The 16,299-nt window shown below is 56.8% G+C and overlaps 1 protein-coding gene across 2 annotated transcripts in view; it reads left to right on the forward strand.

Moving 5' to 3' along the window:
- Positions 1 to 16,299, forward strand: part of RASSF1 (Ras association domain family member 1) — a 28,822-nt gene that overhangs the window by 5,982 nt on the left and 6,541 nt on the right. The window contains exon 2 of one of the 2 annotated variants that reach the window (XM_077821873.1): positions 3,534 to 3,658. In XM_077821873.1, coding sequence (XP_077677999.1) covers positions 3,534 to 3,658 — 125 coding nt within the window. Of the gene's footprint in view, positions 1 to 3,533; positions 3,659 to 7,072; positions 7,226 to 16,299 lie in introns of those variants that run through there. The other variant, XM_077821874.1, reaches the window with a different exon arrangement.

Below are 16,299 nucleotides of genomic sequence, written 5' to 3' on the forward strand. Positions count from 1 at the left end.
GACATGAAGGTCGCTATCTTAAAACAAAAAAACTTCAAATCCAGACTCCAGCGAGAAACTGCTGAATTGGAATTCATTTGCAAATTGGATACTATTAATTTAGGCTTAAATAGAGACTGGGAGTGGCTAAGTCATTATGCAAGGTAGCCTATTTCCTCTTGTTTTTTCCTACCCCCCCCCCCAGATGTTCTGGTTTAACTTGGATTTAAACTTGGAGAGTGGTCAGTTTGGATGAGCTATTACCAGCAGGAGAGTGAGTTTGTGTGTGTATGGGGGTGGGTTTTTGGAGGGGGGTGAGGGAGTGAGAGAACCTGGATTTGTGCAGGAAATGGCCTAACTTGATTATCATGCACATTGTGTAAAGAGTTGTCACTTTGGATGGGCTATCACCAGCAAGAGAGTGAATTTGTGTGGGGGGGTGGAGGGTGAGAAAACCTGGATTTGTGCTGGAAATGGCCTAACCTGATGATCACTTTAGATAAGCTATTACCAGCAGGACAGTGGGGTGGGAGGAGGTATTGTTTCATATTCTCTGTGTATATATAAAGTCTGCTGCAGTTTCCACGGTATGCATCCGATGAAGTGAGCTGTAGCTCACGAAAGCTCATGCTCAAATAAATTTGTTAGTCTCTAAGGTGCCACAAGTACTCCTTTTCTTTTTGCGAATACAGACTAACACGGCTGTTACTCTGAAACCAACCACTAGAGGGTGCCAGAGCCCTATTTAAAGTCATAGCTCCCCTCTAAAAAGAACAGCTGACAATCCATGGAAAACTTGGGAGGAACTTTCCATGGAGAATTAAGTGTGATGGTTCTGCTTCTGCAGCTAAATCCTGCTCTCCAAAGCTGGGGCATGGGGCCTCTTTCTGCTGCTGCTCGCAGGACCAGTGGTTGGAAATCACCATGGGTTTGCTTCCTAAAGAGCTGCCTGGCTGCAGCAGGGAACAGGCAGCCTGGGACTTGAAGTCAGCTTCTAACTAGCCCACTAAGTGTCTCAGCAAAATGGAAGTTTGCCTTCTCTCTCAGTGGAAGGAAGCTCATGTGTTGGATAGACACTGGGATTGTTCTGATGTCCCTATGGAGAGGGAGGGAGAGGCCCTTGAGTTGCCTGAACCCACTGTCAACACCTGTCATGATTATATCCTGACTCTTGTAATATGTGGTGGCTTTTGTCTCTATGGGTTACATGAGAATCTCTAAGTTCATTTTCTTCTGAAGTCTGTCTAGCCCATGAGCTCACAAAGAGAACAGCTTGAAAGCATGGCAAAGGCTCAGAAGGCAAATAAGCACCCAAAATGTGTTAGTTTGTCACGGTCTCGTGGTTTTTTAAGCCAATCTTGGGACTTTTTCAGAGGCCTGATGCCATTTTTTTTTGGGGGGGGGGGGGGGATGGGACTCCCAGCATTGGAGATACTGCAAAGAGAAGAGAAGTGCCATGCTTTTTTCTCCCTCTCTCTCTGTTGGGGGCCCTGTGAAATAGTCACAACTGAATGCTAACATCTCCAAAATCAGAGATGCTCTCGTTTTCTTTCTATAGTGCCCAACTGTTCCCGTTTTCCCCACTCCCCACCTGGGTGCATGGGGGCTTGGGGTGCTGCAAGAACACAGGACTACTTAGGAGTGAATTCAGCTCTGTTTTTCAAGCCACATATTTGGCATATGAAACCATATTCTCATCCAACCAGTTATTCTTTTGCTTCAAAATGGGGAACATTTTGAAATTCATCTTCTGATGAAAGGCTGGAAAAGTGATGTGTTTGGGGGCCACAAAACCGCCTTGAATGAAATGAGGACCATGTTGTTTCTCCAATTTTTAAAAAATATACCAAGATTCCCTAATCTTTGCCTCAATCTTAGTTGCTCGGGAGATCTGGGGGAAGGGAAGGAAACCCCAAACCATTTCTCTTTCCCGAGCATTTGACCGGTTCCTGCTACCAAGCTGCATCCTCTGTTTTGTGACATCACAGGTTGCAATGAAGAGGATTGTGATGCCACAAGCAGACCTCAAAGGTGGTAGGACCGAGGCCAGTAACACAGAACAAGGGGAAAGAAATAGAGAATTTGTTCTAACAGGGAAAGGTCTTTGCTATGGGGGAGAGGAGACCCCTGTGAGATGGGGGGGGGGGAAAAGGGCATCCCTGCAGAGATTGGGGGCACATGGGGCAAGTGAGGGGGATCTCTTAGGCTGCATTGTGTCATCGTGTGACTGCCGTTGGAGCATTCCTCCTGCACGAGCCCATCTGCGCTGCAGGAGCTGCGGTCGGCTGCAGCCCATCCAGGCGAATGGTTCCGGGGCCAGCCGGGTGCCCGTTAATAGGCTCTTTGTGCTGGCGGGTGGCAGTTTGGCTCCGGGGAAAGGCAATGCTGCTGGGACAGAGTCTCTTTGTCTTGGTCCCTTTGAAGTGTGTGCATGTTGGGGGATCACTCTCTCCCTCGCCCCATGGAGGGCGTGTGAGTGGAAGCCTCAATGCCATTAGAGATCCTGGGGCTGGCAGGGCAGCGTCCGAGTGCCACAGAGCTGCACGGTGCATTAATCACAGGGACAGAGAAATTGGAGGGGCAGCAGCCCCGTTAGCTCCTGTCCAGCCCAGCCTCCCTGCAAGCCGGGGCAGGAGCATCCCCTGGGGTCTGTTTCCCTGGCTGCTGGCAGATGCTGGGTGTGCACTGTGGTGGTGGTGGTGGAGCACCTTCAGTGGAAGAGAGCAGAACAGGAACCGACCAAGGGTTTCATTGCCCTCTCTGTCTCTGTGCCTGGCTCCACCTGGGATTGGTGTCCACCTGTAATGCCTGGTCCTTTCCCCTCCACCCGCACAGCCGCTTCTCTGGCTGAGCACCCAGCTCGTGTCTCCTCATCCCCCTACGCCACTTCCTTGGCAGACCCCAGCTCTGCAGGGGTGTGCGTGGCGTGGTATGGGTTGGTGTCCCCAGCACTTGCTCTCACCATCCCTCCCCTGGCTGATCTTGGGGGCAGGCAGCAGAGCTGGCATGACTGTAAAGGTGGGATCCCCTGCAAGTGGCTGAAGGAGGCCTGTGCGCTTGCTGGTTGATTTCTGGTGGGGATCTCATGGGACCCCGGCTCCTTTATTCCATTCCCTCCTGAAATCCCAAAGCGCAGGCCCAGATAGTCAGGATTCAGCCCAGAGTGGGGGCCTCTCTGCTTCTGAGGACCCCACACTGGCCACCAGCTCTGGCTGAGATGGGAGCCAACGACTCCCTCCTGGCCTGAGCTTGGTCTGGTTGGGGGTGGGGGTGATCCAAGGTTAGGTTTGTCACACAGCCCCCCTCCGAGTTCCCATGCAGCAGGGCTCTCCCTGGGACCTGGGGATATAAGTGGAGAGGCAGGGAGCTGGGATAGGAAATACTGAGCCATCATGCAGCTGATTGGGATGTTCAATGGTGTCAGACTGGCCCTGTCCCAGCCCTGGGGTTCTGGCAAGCGCTGGAGCCTGGGGGTGCTGCTCCTTCCAGCAGGCTGCTGAATTCCCCTGCAGGCTCGCCTAACGCTGTCTTCTCTTTCCTCTCCCCTCCCCCAGACTGCAAGTTCACCTGCCACTATCGGTGCCGCGCCCTGATCCAGCTGGACTGCAGTGGCCCCCGGTACCAGGACAGCGACCCGGCTGAGGCCAACGAACAGACGGTGGAGAAAGACACCAACGTGGTAGGAGAGCAGTTGGGGGGAACAGGGCAGGAGCAGCCAGGAGCTCCCCCCACAGGCAGGGCTCCTGCCCTGGCCCCCACAGCGTCCCCTGCTGGGAGAGGCTGGGGCTGGAGTTCATCAAGCTCCTCCCCTTGCTGTCTGTCCCCAGCCCAAGGCGTGGGTGCTGCCCCTTCCATGCACAGCAGTGTGCACGTGGGGCTTAGCTGGCGTCCAGGGAAAGCGTCATAAATCTTGTTGTGGCCCTGGTGGAGGAGCCAGCTCCAATTTCATCCTGAGATTGTGGCTCCGCTCCCGGCAGCTGGGGCCTCCCCAGGGGCAGGGACAGTGGGGGAAGGGAGGTGAGGCCCATTCACCCAGTTGGGCGGGCGCATTGCTAATTAGCTCCATGCCATGTGCCGGGGTGGCTGTCCTGACACCTACCAACAAGGCAGATGAGCACCTGGCCCCCCTGTCTGGGACGCCCATGGGGTCTGGATCCCCTACTGCCCGCCCCTCCCCTGTGCTCACTGCTGAGTCCGTCAGAATCTTCCCTGTCACCCCACCCTCATTACTGACCCCAATTCCCCTCCCCCACAGACCCACCATTACCCCTATTGCCTCCTTGCCCATCACCCCCCACCCACCCTCATTAGACCCCAATGCCCTCCCCCACAGATTCTCCATTGCCCTTTGCCATCACCCTCCACCCAGCTCCATTACAGACCTCAAATCCCCTCCCCCACAGACCCACCATTGCCCTTTGCCCATCACCCCCCCACCCCATTACAGACCCCAATTCTCATCTCCCACAGACCCACCATTGTCCCTCTCTGAGCATATGGAAAGGTTCTCAGGATGAAATCCAGTGCAAAGGAAATCCTGTCTGAGCCCCACCCTGAAGGGATGACCTTTTAAACAGCAGTGAGTGTTGTGCTGGTGAATGGAGTCCGAGGGGCTGTTGATCCATTTGCAGAGCAGCAGGGAGGGTGATCTAGTGCTTAGGGCACTGAACTGGGAGTTGGGAGGCCTGGGCTCAGTTCCTGGCTCAGCCACAGACTCCCAGTGCCTCAGTTTCACCATCTGTAAAATGGGGATCTTTCCCTACCTCCTTGATGTGTGAGTGTACAATCCCTTGTGAGGTGCTCCGATAACCCTGATGTGCATTATATAAGTAGCTCTGGGGCACATGCCCGGGGCTGCCATGCAGCCATTAAGTGGTGACAATGGGAACCCTGTGGGGGCAGGGCTAGGGTGACCAGATAGCAAGTGCGGTGCTCCAATATGTCTGTTAGTCTATAAGCTTTCGTGGGTGAATACCCACTTCGTCAAATAGCAAGTGTAAAAAATTGGGATGGGGGTGGGGGGCAATAGGTGCCTATATAAGAAAAAGCCCCCAAAATCAGGACTGTCCCTATAAAATCGGGACATGTGGTCACCCTAGGCAGGGCCCATATTCCTCTGTCTGAACAGCGCCTAGTACAATGTGGCCTAATAGAGTGATGCTGACTGGGCCCTCCGGGGGCTGTAGCAACAATGAATCATCACAGCCAGTTGGCTGAACTGGAGCTGGTGAAGGTCTCCATCCCCTGTGTAGCCTGCTCAGGAAAACCCGACAGCAGAGTGGCTCCTGGCTGGGTTGTAGGTCATTGCGTGTCTCTCGTTTCCTTGGCTGAGGGGTTCACTGATGGTGGGTAGAGCAGGCTTCTTGTGGCCCTGTTGGGCTGTTGTAATAGCACTTTGCCTCTGACAGTGGGTCTGACCCACTCCCAGACAGCTGGGTGCTTTTCGGAGCCGTCTGAATGCCCTGGCCTGCGAATCCGGAGCGGAATTCATAAAGGGCTGGGGTTTGTCATGGTATTACTGATTCCTCCTGGTGCAATCAGAAATCCATTGATAGCTGCATCTCTTCTGGTGACTCTACTACTGGCCATGACCAGGGAACACAGGGGGGAGTGGAGCGAACCAAACCTTGCCGTCTCTGCAGGGCATTGGGGGGCTCTGTGCTTTAGGCAAGGGGAGTTCAGTTTGTGTTTGGGGGAGCTTTGGAGTGGGGGGGGGGCTAGATTGTGCTTTGGTTTGGCTAAATGCTTGTGGGGCTAGCTTGAGTTTGGGAGGGAGGTTTGCATTTTGGGGCTAAGATGGGGGGGGGTGTCAGTCTGCATTGTGGGGTGGAGGTTCCCATGGCTCTCATTCTTTCCAAATTGGGCTGCCCCTCCCTGATCAAAAATGCAAGGAAGTGAGACTGCCTGGGATTCCCAGTGCAAGTGAGAACCTGAAAGCAGGGTCAGCCCCAGCATCCTGCCTGTGTCTCCAAGGAGCCGCTGGGGAATAATCACTGAGGCAGATCTGGGAGGGGACAAAGGTCAGCCAGGTTTCATCCCCTGTCTGCACTGCCCCGCTCTGAACTCCATGTTGCTGCTGGGGCTGTTGCCACCTCCCTCATGCAGAAGAAAGGCAGTTTTGTCTTAATGGAAATGGTCCCCATGTCCTGCTGAGTTAGTGTGTCTGTCTCTCTCCTTTGGTCCTTCTGGCCTAAGATGTACCCATCTCTGACTCCTGGGTGAAAGAGCTGATTAACTCCGCACACACCTACCTACCTACCTACCTGGGAGCATTGCTGTGTGGTTAGAGCACAGGCCTGAGAATCGGGGCTATTCACAGGCTGGCTTAGGGCACTAATGTGTGACAGGGGAGGCCTGACCTCAATTCCCTGCCCCACCACGTGTCCTGTGTGACCTTGGGCAAGTCACTTCAGGCCCAGCTCCTGCAAGGTAGTTGAGCAGTAAAGACCTTGGAGGAGCTGGCCCCAGACAGTCTCTGTGCTTTAGTTCCCCTTGTGTGATATGGGGATCCTTCCCTGCCTTGCACGGGGTGGGGTCGGGGGGACTGGGAGGATAGATGCATACGGCCTGTGAAGCGCCCAGATACCGCCATGATGGGCGCCCTGCGCGGCTCATGTAGACACGCTGAGCGAGGCGGAGGTGGCAGTGGTGTCCCTGCATCATGGGCGATGCTGGCCCCAGGCTGGCTAACGTTTGGGAAGCGCCGCCGAAGAGCGGCCGCGGCGGGGCGAGCTGCTTTGGGGATGAAATCACGGCCGGAAAGGGGCGGGGCCGGAGCGCCTTCGCCCCGCCCCAGCTGGCTGCGCAGCCTCCCCCAATCCGGGCCGGCCCCTGGTGCGGTGTGTACGTTTCAATCCCAACGGCTCGGCTGCAGCCCGGCGACGGCGAGCAGGAGCCGGGGACCACGGGCGGGCAGTGCTTCGCTTCGGGGTGCGCCCTCTCCGTCGGACCTAGCCTCGGGGGCTGCCGGCAGATCCGGGCTTGTTCCGAGCGGGCCGGGCGAGGGGCCGGGGATCCGAGCGCTCCCAGCCCGGGCCGGAGAAGGGCGAGGCAGCTTGCCAGGGTCGGAGGGCGAGCAGCGGCCGGGGAGGGGATGAGCGAGGGCGAGCCGGGGACCCCGTCCTTCGAGATGACCTGGAGCAGCACCACCAGCAGCGGCTACTGCAGCCAGGAGGACTCGGACTCGGAGCTGGAGCAGTACTTCACGGCGCGCACTTCCTTCATCCGCAAACCCCTCAAGGACAAGGTGAGGCAGAGACGGAGCCCCGATTCGGAGTGTGTGTGTGTGGGGGGGGGGGGGGTCCGGATCCCCCCAGTGCTCGGTAGGGGAGCCCCGATTCGGAGTGGGAGGGGATCCGGATCCCCCCAGTGCCCGGTAGAGGAGCCCTGATTCGGAGTGTGTGTGTGGGGGATCCGGATCCCCCCAGTGCCCGGTAGGGGAGCCCCGACTGGGAGTGTGCGTGGGGGATCCAGATTTCGCCGTGCGTGGATGGGGAGATCCGGATCCTCGAGTTGGAGGTTGCTCAAGGAGGACTTTGCTCCCCTTCCTTTGAACCAGACGACTATTATTTCGTGTGCCCAGGGCCCCGCTCTTCTTGGCGCTGCGCAGACACACTGCGGGGTGGGTGAACAAGGCCCCTGTCCAAAAGGTCTCACTGCCGGCTGATCCGATTTCTTCGGACCCCATCCTGTTACTCCTGGGTCTGCTTCTCCACTGGCTGGTCCCCTAAGTGCCTTGGGGAGTCACAGGGGCTGAGCGGCCGCGGATGGGGGGCTGCCCTGTGGGTCTCCGAGGTGAGCGAAGCTCGGTGGAGGGTGTCTAACTAGCCAGCGAGCCGTACCCCGCCAGCCCAGGCTCTGGGCACTTCGCAAGCAAACTGATGGGGCTCATCCCAGGATACGGGGGGGAAAAGGCTAGTCCTCCATACGCCTCCACCGAGCCTTCCCATGGGTGTATCAAATGCGCTTGCCTGGGTAGGCGTTTTTCCGGGAACCGGTTTTTTTCGGGAGGCGGGAGAGTGGAGGGTGTGAAACTAACCCTTACGCCGCTGTCACGGGGGCTGAAGGATCTTGGCCAAATGCCAGGGGGGCTAGTCGGGAGGGGGGGTTTCCTGTCTCCCTGGCCTGGCTGGCGCATGGCTTGCTGAGGTCTGTAGGGTAAAGAGAGGTGGGGTATTGCCCTTCAGCTGTGATGACATCACACGTGGCGTGAGTTTGGTGGGTCTTCTGCCAGCCCCTTGATGGGCATTTAGCGTAAAACCCTCAGTTTGGCACCACTGGAAGACTTGGCTTTTGGGACGGTGCGGGTCAGGATCGAGGGGCATCAGCCGAACTGGGGGGGATCCAGGAGTGGAACAGCGGGTGGGGACTGTGGGTTGAGACTGAGTGCAGCTGCATTGTTATCCAGCTCTCCAAATTCTTCACCTTTTCCCTCTGTCTTCGGGCTTCCAGTTCCTGTGGTGTCTGTCCCCAGAGTGCTGGGCACTGTGGTGGTGGTAAGGGCAGGAGGAGCTCTCTGGTCATCCTGGCAGACTGGGGAGGTGGCAGATGGAGGCTGAGTTAGGGAGATCTGCCCCAGAGGACCCTTGGCAGAGCACCAGTTTGAGCTGCGTCCGGCACCCAGAATGGTGAATGGTCGTTGAGGGACAGGCTCAAATTGCCACCTGGCACCATCGCCCTGTGATGGGGCATCTGCCAGGCTCTTTCTCTGCCTGAGGAGGCCTAGCCCACCCAGCTCTGTGCTACCCGAGGGCAGGCTGGTGGGGAGAAGGACATAGGTGTCTGAACTTGGCAAGCTGGTATGGAGATGGAGACCTCCCCACCTGGAGGGCCCAGGGCTGTTCCAGCTCTGTGATCCTCTTAGCCCAGGGGTGGGCAAACTTTTTGGCCTGAGGGCCACATCTGGGAATAGAAATTGTATGGCGGGCCATGGAAGGACTCCAGCTCCAAAGAGCTCCATGGACCAGTGCCCAGCGTTGCAATGACAAACCTCCAGCTGCCACCAGCCAAAGGAGGTTGCGTTGTTAGTGGGTAACGGTGGCTAGGGAGGTCCTTGCACATGGTGTCTCCTTGGAGCCCTACAGAGCACTCTGGGGCCACTCAGCCTGTGGCCCTACAGGAGCTGAGCTGGGCCGGCATTATGGGCCGTTCAACAAAGGACCGTGAATCTGGCTGACCTTTGGCTCAGCCTGTGGCTTTGGCAGATGATCTGAGGTCAGGAGACACAAGGGTGTGAGAAATGGGATGATCTCAGCCTCTGGGGTGGGGTGGGTGTGGATGAGTTGGTTCCACTCAACTGGTGACTGGAACAGGTTGTGTGTATGTACATATGGGGAGGCGTGGATGAATTGTGGGAGTTTTTAATACTCCCCAAAGGGAATTGCTGATTTAACTGGCAAAAACTAAGAAAAGTGGGACTGGGTGTTGGTCAAACTTCAACCCCCTACCCTCTGCCAGTGCACTATGTTCCTGGCCACAGCTCCTTTGCTGGTCCTGTCCTGACCCCCAGATTGACTGATGCCCCTCAAGCCTACCCTGCAGCACCCTCTGCTGTGCCAGTCTTGGGCTGCTGCTGAGCAGAGTCTGGCCTTTGTGTGGTGCCTTTGTTTGTCAGCAGCAAAAGGCGTGAACCCCCCTGCTACCCCCTGCAGCTGTGTCAGTGCCTGCCACTCTGCAGGGGCTGGGTGGAAAAGAATTGTTCCCTGAGTGCCAAACTGCTGCTGGCAAAGGCTGTAGCCTCCCAGCTGTGATACATTGAGACCCCAACAGAAGGGTAAATTCCCCAGCTGGCTCAGAAACCCCCTGGGGACACCCCTGCGAGGTGTCCTTATGTGAGTGACAGAGCCCTGTTAGTCTCCTGTTTGTGTGATTAAGTGTTTCCTAGTGGTTAGAGCAGAGGTGCTGGGAGCCAGGATGCCTGGGTTCTGTTGCCAGATCTGAGGGGAGTGGAATCTACTGGTTACAGGAGAGAGTCTGGGAGTCAGGACTCCTGGGTTCTGTTGCCAGCCCTGCCACTGACTCACCAGGTGACCTTGGGCGAGTCACTTCAAAGCTCTGTGCCTCAGTTTCCCCATTCTGTACAATGATTTTGGGTGTGCTGGACTGTGAAGCTTGGTTCACTCCCAGGTGTAATGTGCATTCAGATCCTTGGTTCTCTCTGGGTTTGGCCACCATCAGAGCACTCCCGAGCACTTAATGATGGAAACCGCGCCCTGGCAGGCCTGCAGGAAAAGTAGAGTTTGTGCATGAGTCAGTGGCTGTGCTGAGACTACCATGGGAAAGCACAGCTAGTCTTATCAGCCCACTTAATTTAGGTGCCTAGGGGGGAGCTGAGTCTTCAGAAAACCTGTGGCTCATCCCACGTTACCTGGCAGGCCAGTGCTAGAGCCAGGCGTTGAGCCCAGGTCTGCTGAGCCCCAGTCCCGTGTTGTAGCTACTGGCCCCTCTTCCTTTTCTTCCCTGTTGGTCCGCTGGAGATTGTGGCGTAGCGGGACAGGTGTCTCTTGGATAATCAGGGCCATGGCGGGCTTTGGGACCTTGCCCTGGGGAAGCCGGTGCAGAGGGCAGGGCACTGTGGAGGGGCTGGGGGCAGCTGGCAGTGATCTGTGTTGCCAGGCTTTTCAGGGTGGGGAGCGTCATGTCTGGAGGCAACAACTGTGTGAGACACTGGCTCTGATGGGGAGGGTGGGGTGGGGGGCAACCTTCTGGCCAGTGGCAAATAAGAAAGGGGCATCTCTGGTCTCATGGCTCTGGGGGCCTCTCCTGACACCCAGGAGTCCGAACGGACCCCAAGACTGTGGCTGACTGGACATCCTGGATACCAGGAGACGTTCCAAGTGCTGCCCTTGTTGGGTTAGCATCGCCATGGCCTTGCCCAGCATCACTAGCTGCTGCTTCCCTAAGGACTGGCAAAGCACAAAGCAGGATGGTTCTTAAATGGGGGCGTTGGATGGGGAGGGGCTGACGTTGACCCCCCGAGCACAGGCCAGGAGAGCGCAGGGCCTTCTCCTGAGGACGGTTCTAGGCTGCGCTTTGCTCTCCAGTGTAAACCTTGTCTGCTCCTTTCCAGGTGACTCTGGCTCTTTGTCCCTTGCCCTGGAGGCTTAAGGGGAGTCAGGGCTGCTGCTCTCCTGCTCCGTGCAAAGGGCCTCCTGCACCCCAGCTGTGTGGTGTCAGCGCACTGGGGGAGCGGAACCCCCCCCAGGTGCTGTGCCCAGTGGGAGTGCTACTCACCCGTGACTAAGGGTGATGGAGCCAGGTTGTAATACAATCCATCTGACTCAGAATCTGAGAGCGGAGGCAGCCAGACCAGCTGTTAACCATTTCACCGTGTCCCTGAGCAGCCAGCCCTCTCAGCAGGGGCAGTCAGAGAGATGGGGAGGTTGCAGACAGTTGGGTACAATGCCCCTGGACTGGCTGTAGCTTTGGTGCCCTGCCCAACAAAGGGGCAGTTGAGAGCCCAGCTGCAGTGACTGGAGGGGCAGGACGCCCCCAGGCTGGAGAAAGGAGAGAGAGAAATGCAGCCAGAAAGCGAGAAGGGAATGGGCTGGGAGGAAATTCCCTCCCCCACCCTCATCTTCCCCTACTGAGCAGAGGCAGGGGGTTGTGGGATCCCAGCCGAGGCAGTGAGTGGCACCAGGGGTTAAATATTTGTTAGGATCCAACAATTGCAGGCCTCTCAAACATGTAAACAGCTCTTCTCAGGCCCTGCTGGAGCCAAAGTGAAAATCTGTGGTCCCCGCGGCCGGGTCGCCCAGGGTCGGGAGAGGGACCAAACACAGATGTCGTCCATTCTGCAGCCCAGGGTCTGCTCCTGCTTGATGGGCTCTTGGAACTTGGGGTGATCCTGTGGGGAGCTGGGGAGGGGACATGGACCCAGGACAAACTCACTGACTGCAAGCTGGAGGCTGCAGCGTGTGTGTATAATGCCAATGCCACAGAACGCAGGGCTCGGCCCATCCCCAAGAACACAGTCCCAGTGGTGAGAGGGCATTATGCCTGTATATGGTTGTTTGCCACGTGATAACCCAAGGTGCTGCTGGCTCTGGGATAGGGAGTGAGCAGGGCCCTATCGCAGGCCGGGGGAGTGATAAGGGCAGCCCAGGGCCAGGAGAGGAGACGATCTGGCTGTGTTGCACCGGGTGTGTAGGCAGCATAGATCGGCTGACAGGCTTTGCAGTGGCACCTCACTGACCTGCACGCCTGGCCTCCTGCGCCCTGATTGCTGAACTTCCCTCCTGGGAAACAGCCCTGTCTCATGCCTACTGGTGCTGGTGGCAGGCAGCTGGGCAGGTGGCACTGGGGGTTGCTCACTCCCAGCCGGCAGGGCACCCCATACCTGCTAGGCACCTTGCTGTCTACACCCTGGCATAGTAGCTGTCTCCTGTGCTGTGTGCCATGTTGTGGGTGGGGTGTGGCTGCAATGACTTAATGCTATTGGGAGGAGGCGCTGCTGCCAGGACCTCCCTCTCCCATTCCAAGGGGGCACATCCCCCTTTCCCTGGGCCCAACATACAGTGAGTACCCATGAGTGCCCAGTATCCACTGCGCCCTGGCGCAATGTCCTGTGACAGTGCTCCAGGCTGCCCATCTTTGACCTGTGCTGATCGTGACATGCAGCTCATGCAGGTGGGCTGGGCATCTCATCACCCCTTCAGGCACTGCTTAGGGGCCTCTTCCTGCATATGCGGGGCTGACTCCGCGGGGACCTCCAGGGCTAAATGCACAAGCAGCTGAGTGACAGAGCTGTGGCGGCCTAGCTTGGGCTGTGGCGGACTCCTCCTGTGTGGCTTGGCACGGGTGAAGGGGCCTGTAACACGCCCTCGCCCTGTGCGTCTGTGTTGCCATTACCTGGTAACTAACCAGCCCTGTGTTATTTCCGTTGCGGAGCAGCAGAGCCGACCTCAAAGCTGTTCTAAGCAAAACAAAACTGATCTGAGCAAAGTTGCAGCTATTCCCCTAGCTGGGCTTGGAACAGCTGAGGATCCTGGTATAGGGGAGGCATGAGAGATACCCTGGCAGGGCATGCCCCGTTGTGTGTGGGGAAATGCTATCGCTGCCCTAGCATTAGTTGGCCGGAAATGTCTGGAACCAGGGGTGCCTGTAGGAGGTGCTGTGGCATTGGAGCAGGGGGTGATACGTTATGTAATGTCCCAGCAAATGGGCCTTGGAGAAAATTCTCTTTGTTCTGTAAACAGGATGCCTGTGTCCCTCCCTGTGACTGTTCATCCTTCAGCCGCGAGCTCCTAGTGAGTCTTTTCCGTCCTGGGCTGGGCCGGGCTCCCTGCGCTGTGCACCCTACCCTCGCAGGCTTCCGCTGCCCTGATCCTCAGGATACAGAGACTTCCCCCTTTAGTTCCTTGGATCTGATCTCTGCACATGGGAAACGCGCTCCACCCCGACGCACACCCATGTTCCCTCATCCTGTCAGGGCGTAGCCAGGCTGGGTTTTGTAAGCCTCTGCCTAAGCTGCGGCAGGCCTGGATGCAGAGCAGAGCTTCCCGCCCATGGAATTACAGTTGTGGACCCAGAACAGTGCTAGTAACTTGCACTTAAAGCATTGATTCCCAAAGTCTGCATGGACGAGGCAAACTCCACGTGACCCAACCTCTCGCCCAGTCTCAGGGGTAGCCAGATGCTGGGCCTTGGGAAGCAGTTCTTGTTTAACAGAGCACATTACAATCATAGCATGCAGGAGTTGAAAGCAGCTCTGCACTTCCTGTCCTAAATGTGACTTGGAAAGGCCACCAGAAAACAAGGCATTGGCTCAATTTATTTATTTATTTATTTATTGGACTGCTTCTGTAAGAAGAGCAGGAATGTGTGGTCGTGTGTCTCTTGCTTTTGCTGGAGATGTCCCTGGAGGACTAGAGAACTGGGGTGTGACAAAGTGGGAATTTTCCCTTGTTACGTTGTATGCGAGTCTTACTGTTTTGTATTAATGCTGTGTGTGTATTGCACCAATGTCTAGGTGGTGGGAATAAGGGTGTGTGACTTTTGCGGGGGTTGCTCCAGCTGCCTACATGGATGCTATGGCTGCCCCTTCGTAACCTGAGACCCAGGAGGGGGATATGACCAGGTGACGACCAGGCGACTCTTGGCCAGGGAAGCGAGACAAAGGCTGGAGGAGGAACAACTGGCAGGGCAGGGGCCAGGCAGCTGGAAGTGAGTCAGTCTAGGCTGGCTTGGGGCTCATGGGGAGGGCCAGAGCCTTGGCTCTGGGCTCCCCTCCCCCCAGGTTGGACTTGGCTGAAAGTCCCTGATTTCTGTGCTAACAAGTTGTGTCCTATGCTGTGTTCCTGTCGACTAATAAACCTTCTGTTTTGCTGGCTGTCTGAGAGTCACATCTGACTCTGGAGTTGGGGTGCAGGGCTCTCTGGCTTCCCCAGGAGCCGCGCATGGGCGGACTCGCTGCAGGAAGCACACAGTGTGGAAGGGGAGGCTGAATGCTCTGAGGCCAGACCCAGGAAGGTCGAAGCTGGGTGAGCTTCTTGCCCTGGAGACAGTCTGCTCAGGGAGGAGGCTCCCCCAGAGTCCTGACTGGCTTCGTATGGAGTAGTTCTAGAGCATCGCCCCGGTGACTCCGTGACATGGGGCAAGAGCTTTCTCAGTCTTTAATTGAAAGGTATTGAAACTTTAACAGGGAGAGTTTTCCTCCTGCCTATTTGTTGAGCATTTGAATTAGATGGGTCTTAACAAAGACAGACCGGTATGAGCATTTGCTCTCTCATTCCCTTTCATTAATCATCGTTCATCCCTCAGGTGTCTGCTGACATAACCCTGCAGTTTTCCAGTTGTCTGTCAAGTCTTCTGGGAAGATCAGGGTAATTGTAATGCCCAGCCTCACTGTGTTGATGGGACAAGCTGTTGATCTAATCGCATTTCTCAGGAGCTGGGTCTGCAGTGTCCAGACATTTGTCCCCGGCTTTAGATGGAGGCTGTGTGGGATTCCACACCCCCGAATGTGTCGGATAATTCCTCGTGATTCGTGGGATGTCCTGCTATTAATGTGCTTCGGACTCCGGAATCTCTGGCTCAGCCTGAAGGGCCTCCCGGCTGCTGCTCTGAGTTACTTCCTGGTCTCTTGTTTGTGGAGCAGAACCTGGGTACTTGCTCCCTGCCCCACAACCAGGGGACAAGCACCTGCCCAGAGCTAGGGCAGTGCAGGCTGAATGATCACACTGGAGAACCATTCCCTAGAGCAGGTTTCAGAGTAGCAGCCGTGTTAGTCTGTATTCGCAAAAAGAAAAGGAGTACTTGTGGCACCTTAGAGACTAACCAATTTATTTGAGCATGAGCTTTCGTGAGCCACAGCTCACTTCATCAGATGCATACCGTGGAAACTGCAGCAGACTTTATATATACACAGAGAATATGAAACAATACCTCCTCCCACCCCACTCCCATCCCATCCCTAGAGCAGTGGTTTTCAAACTTTTTTTTCTGGCGACCCAGTTGAAAAAAAATTGTTGATGCCCGCGGCCCAACAGAGCTGGGGATGACAGGTTTGGGGTGTGGGAGGAGCTCGGGGGTGGGGCAGAGGGTTGGGGTGGGGCTGGGAATGAGGGGTTCAGGGTGTGGGAGGGGGCTGGGGCAGGGGGTTGGAGTGCTGGAGGGGGTCAGGGCTCTGGGGTGGGACCGGGGATGAGAGGTTTGGGGTGCAGGAAGGGGCTCCAGGTTTGGGGGGCTCAGGGCTCGACCAGGGGATTGGGGCGCGGGCTTACCTCAGGCCGCTCCCAGTCAGTGGCACAGCAGGGGTGCTAAGGCAGGCTTCCTGCCTGTCCTGGCACCATGGACTGCGCTGTGCCCTGGAAGCGGCCAGCGGCAGGTCTGGCTCCTAGGTGGAGGCACGCAAGAGGCTCTGCGTGGCTCTCGCCTGCAGGCACTGCCCCCCACCCCCACGCATGCCAGCTCCTATTGGCCAGCCTGTGCTCGGGGCGGGGGCAACGCGCAGAGCCCCATGGGGCTCCCCCACGCCTAGAAGCTGGACCTGCTGATGGCCACTTTCAGGGCGCAGTGTGGTGTCAGAACAGGTAGGGACTACCCTGCCTTAGCTGGGCAGCACCGCTGACAGGACTTTTAACAGCCCGGTCAGTGGTGCTGACCAGAGCTGCCAGGACCGAGTGCCTTACACTCCGGAACCCAGTACTGGGTTGCAACCCAGAGTTTGAAAACCACTGCCCTAGAGGATCATCAACTGACTGATCTGCAGGGTCAGAGATATGGGAGCTGGGGGAAGGACCAGAGTAGCAACCATAGCTTGGTGGGTGATAAAGCAGCTCAGCTAAGCCACAGAGCACTCCAGTTTCAAACACCTGATAG

The sequence above is a fragment of the Eretmochelys imbricata genome, chromosome 7 (assembly GCF_965152235.1).
Source record: "Eretmochelys imbricata isolate rEreImb1 chromosome 7, rEreImb1.hap1, whole genome shotgun sequence".
NCBI lineage: Eukaryota > Metazoa > Chordata > Testudines > Cheloniidae > Eretmochelys > Eretmochelys imbricata.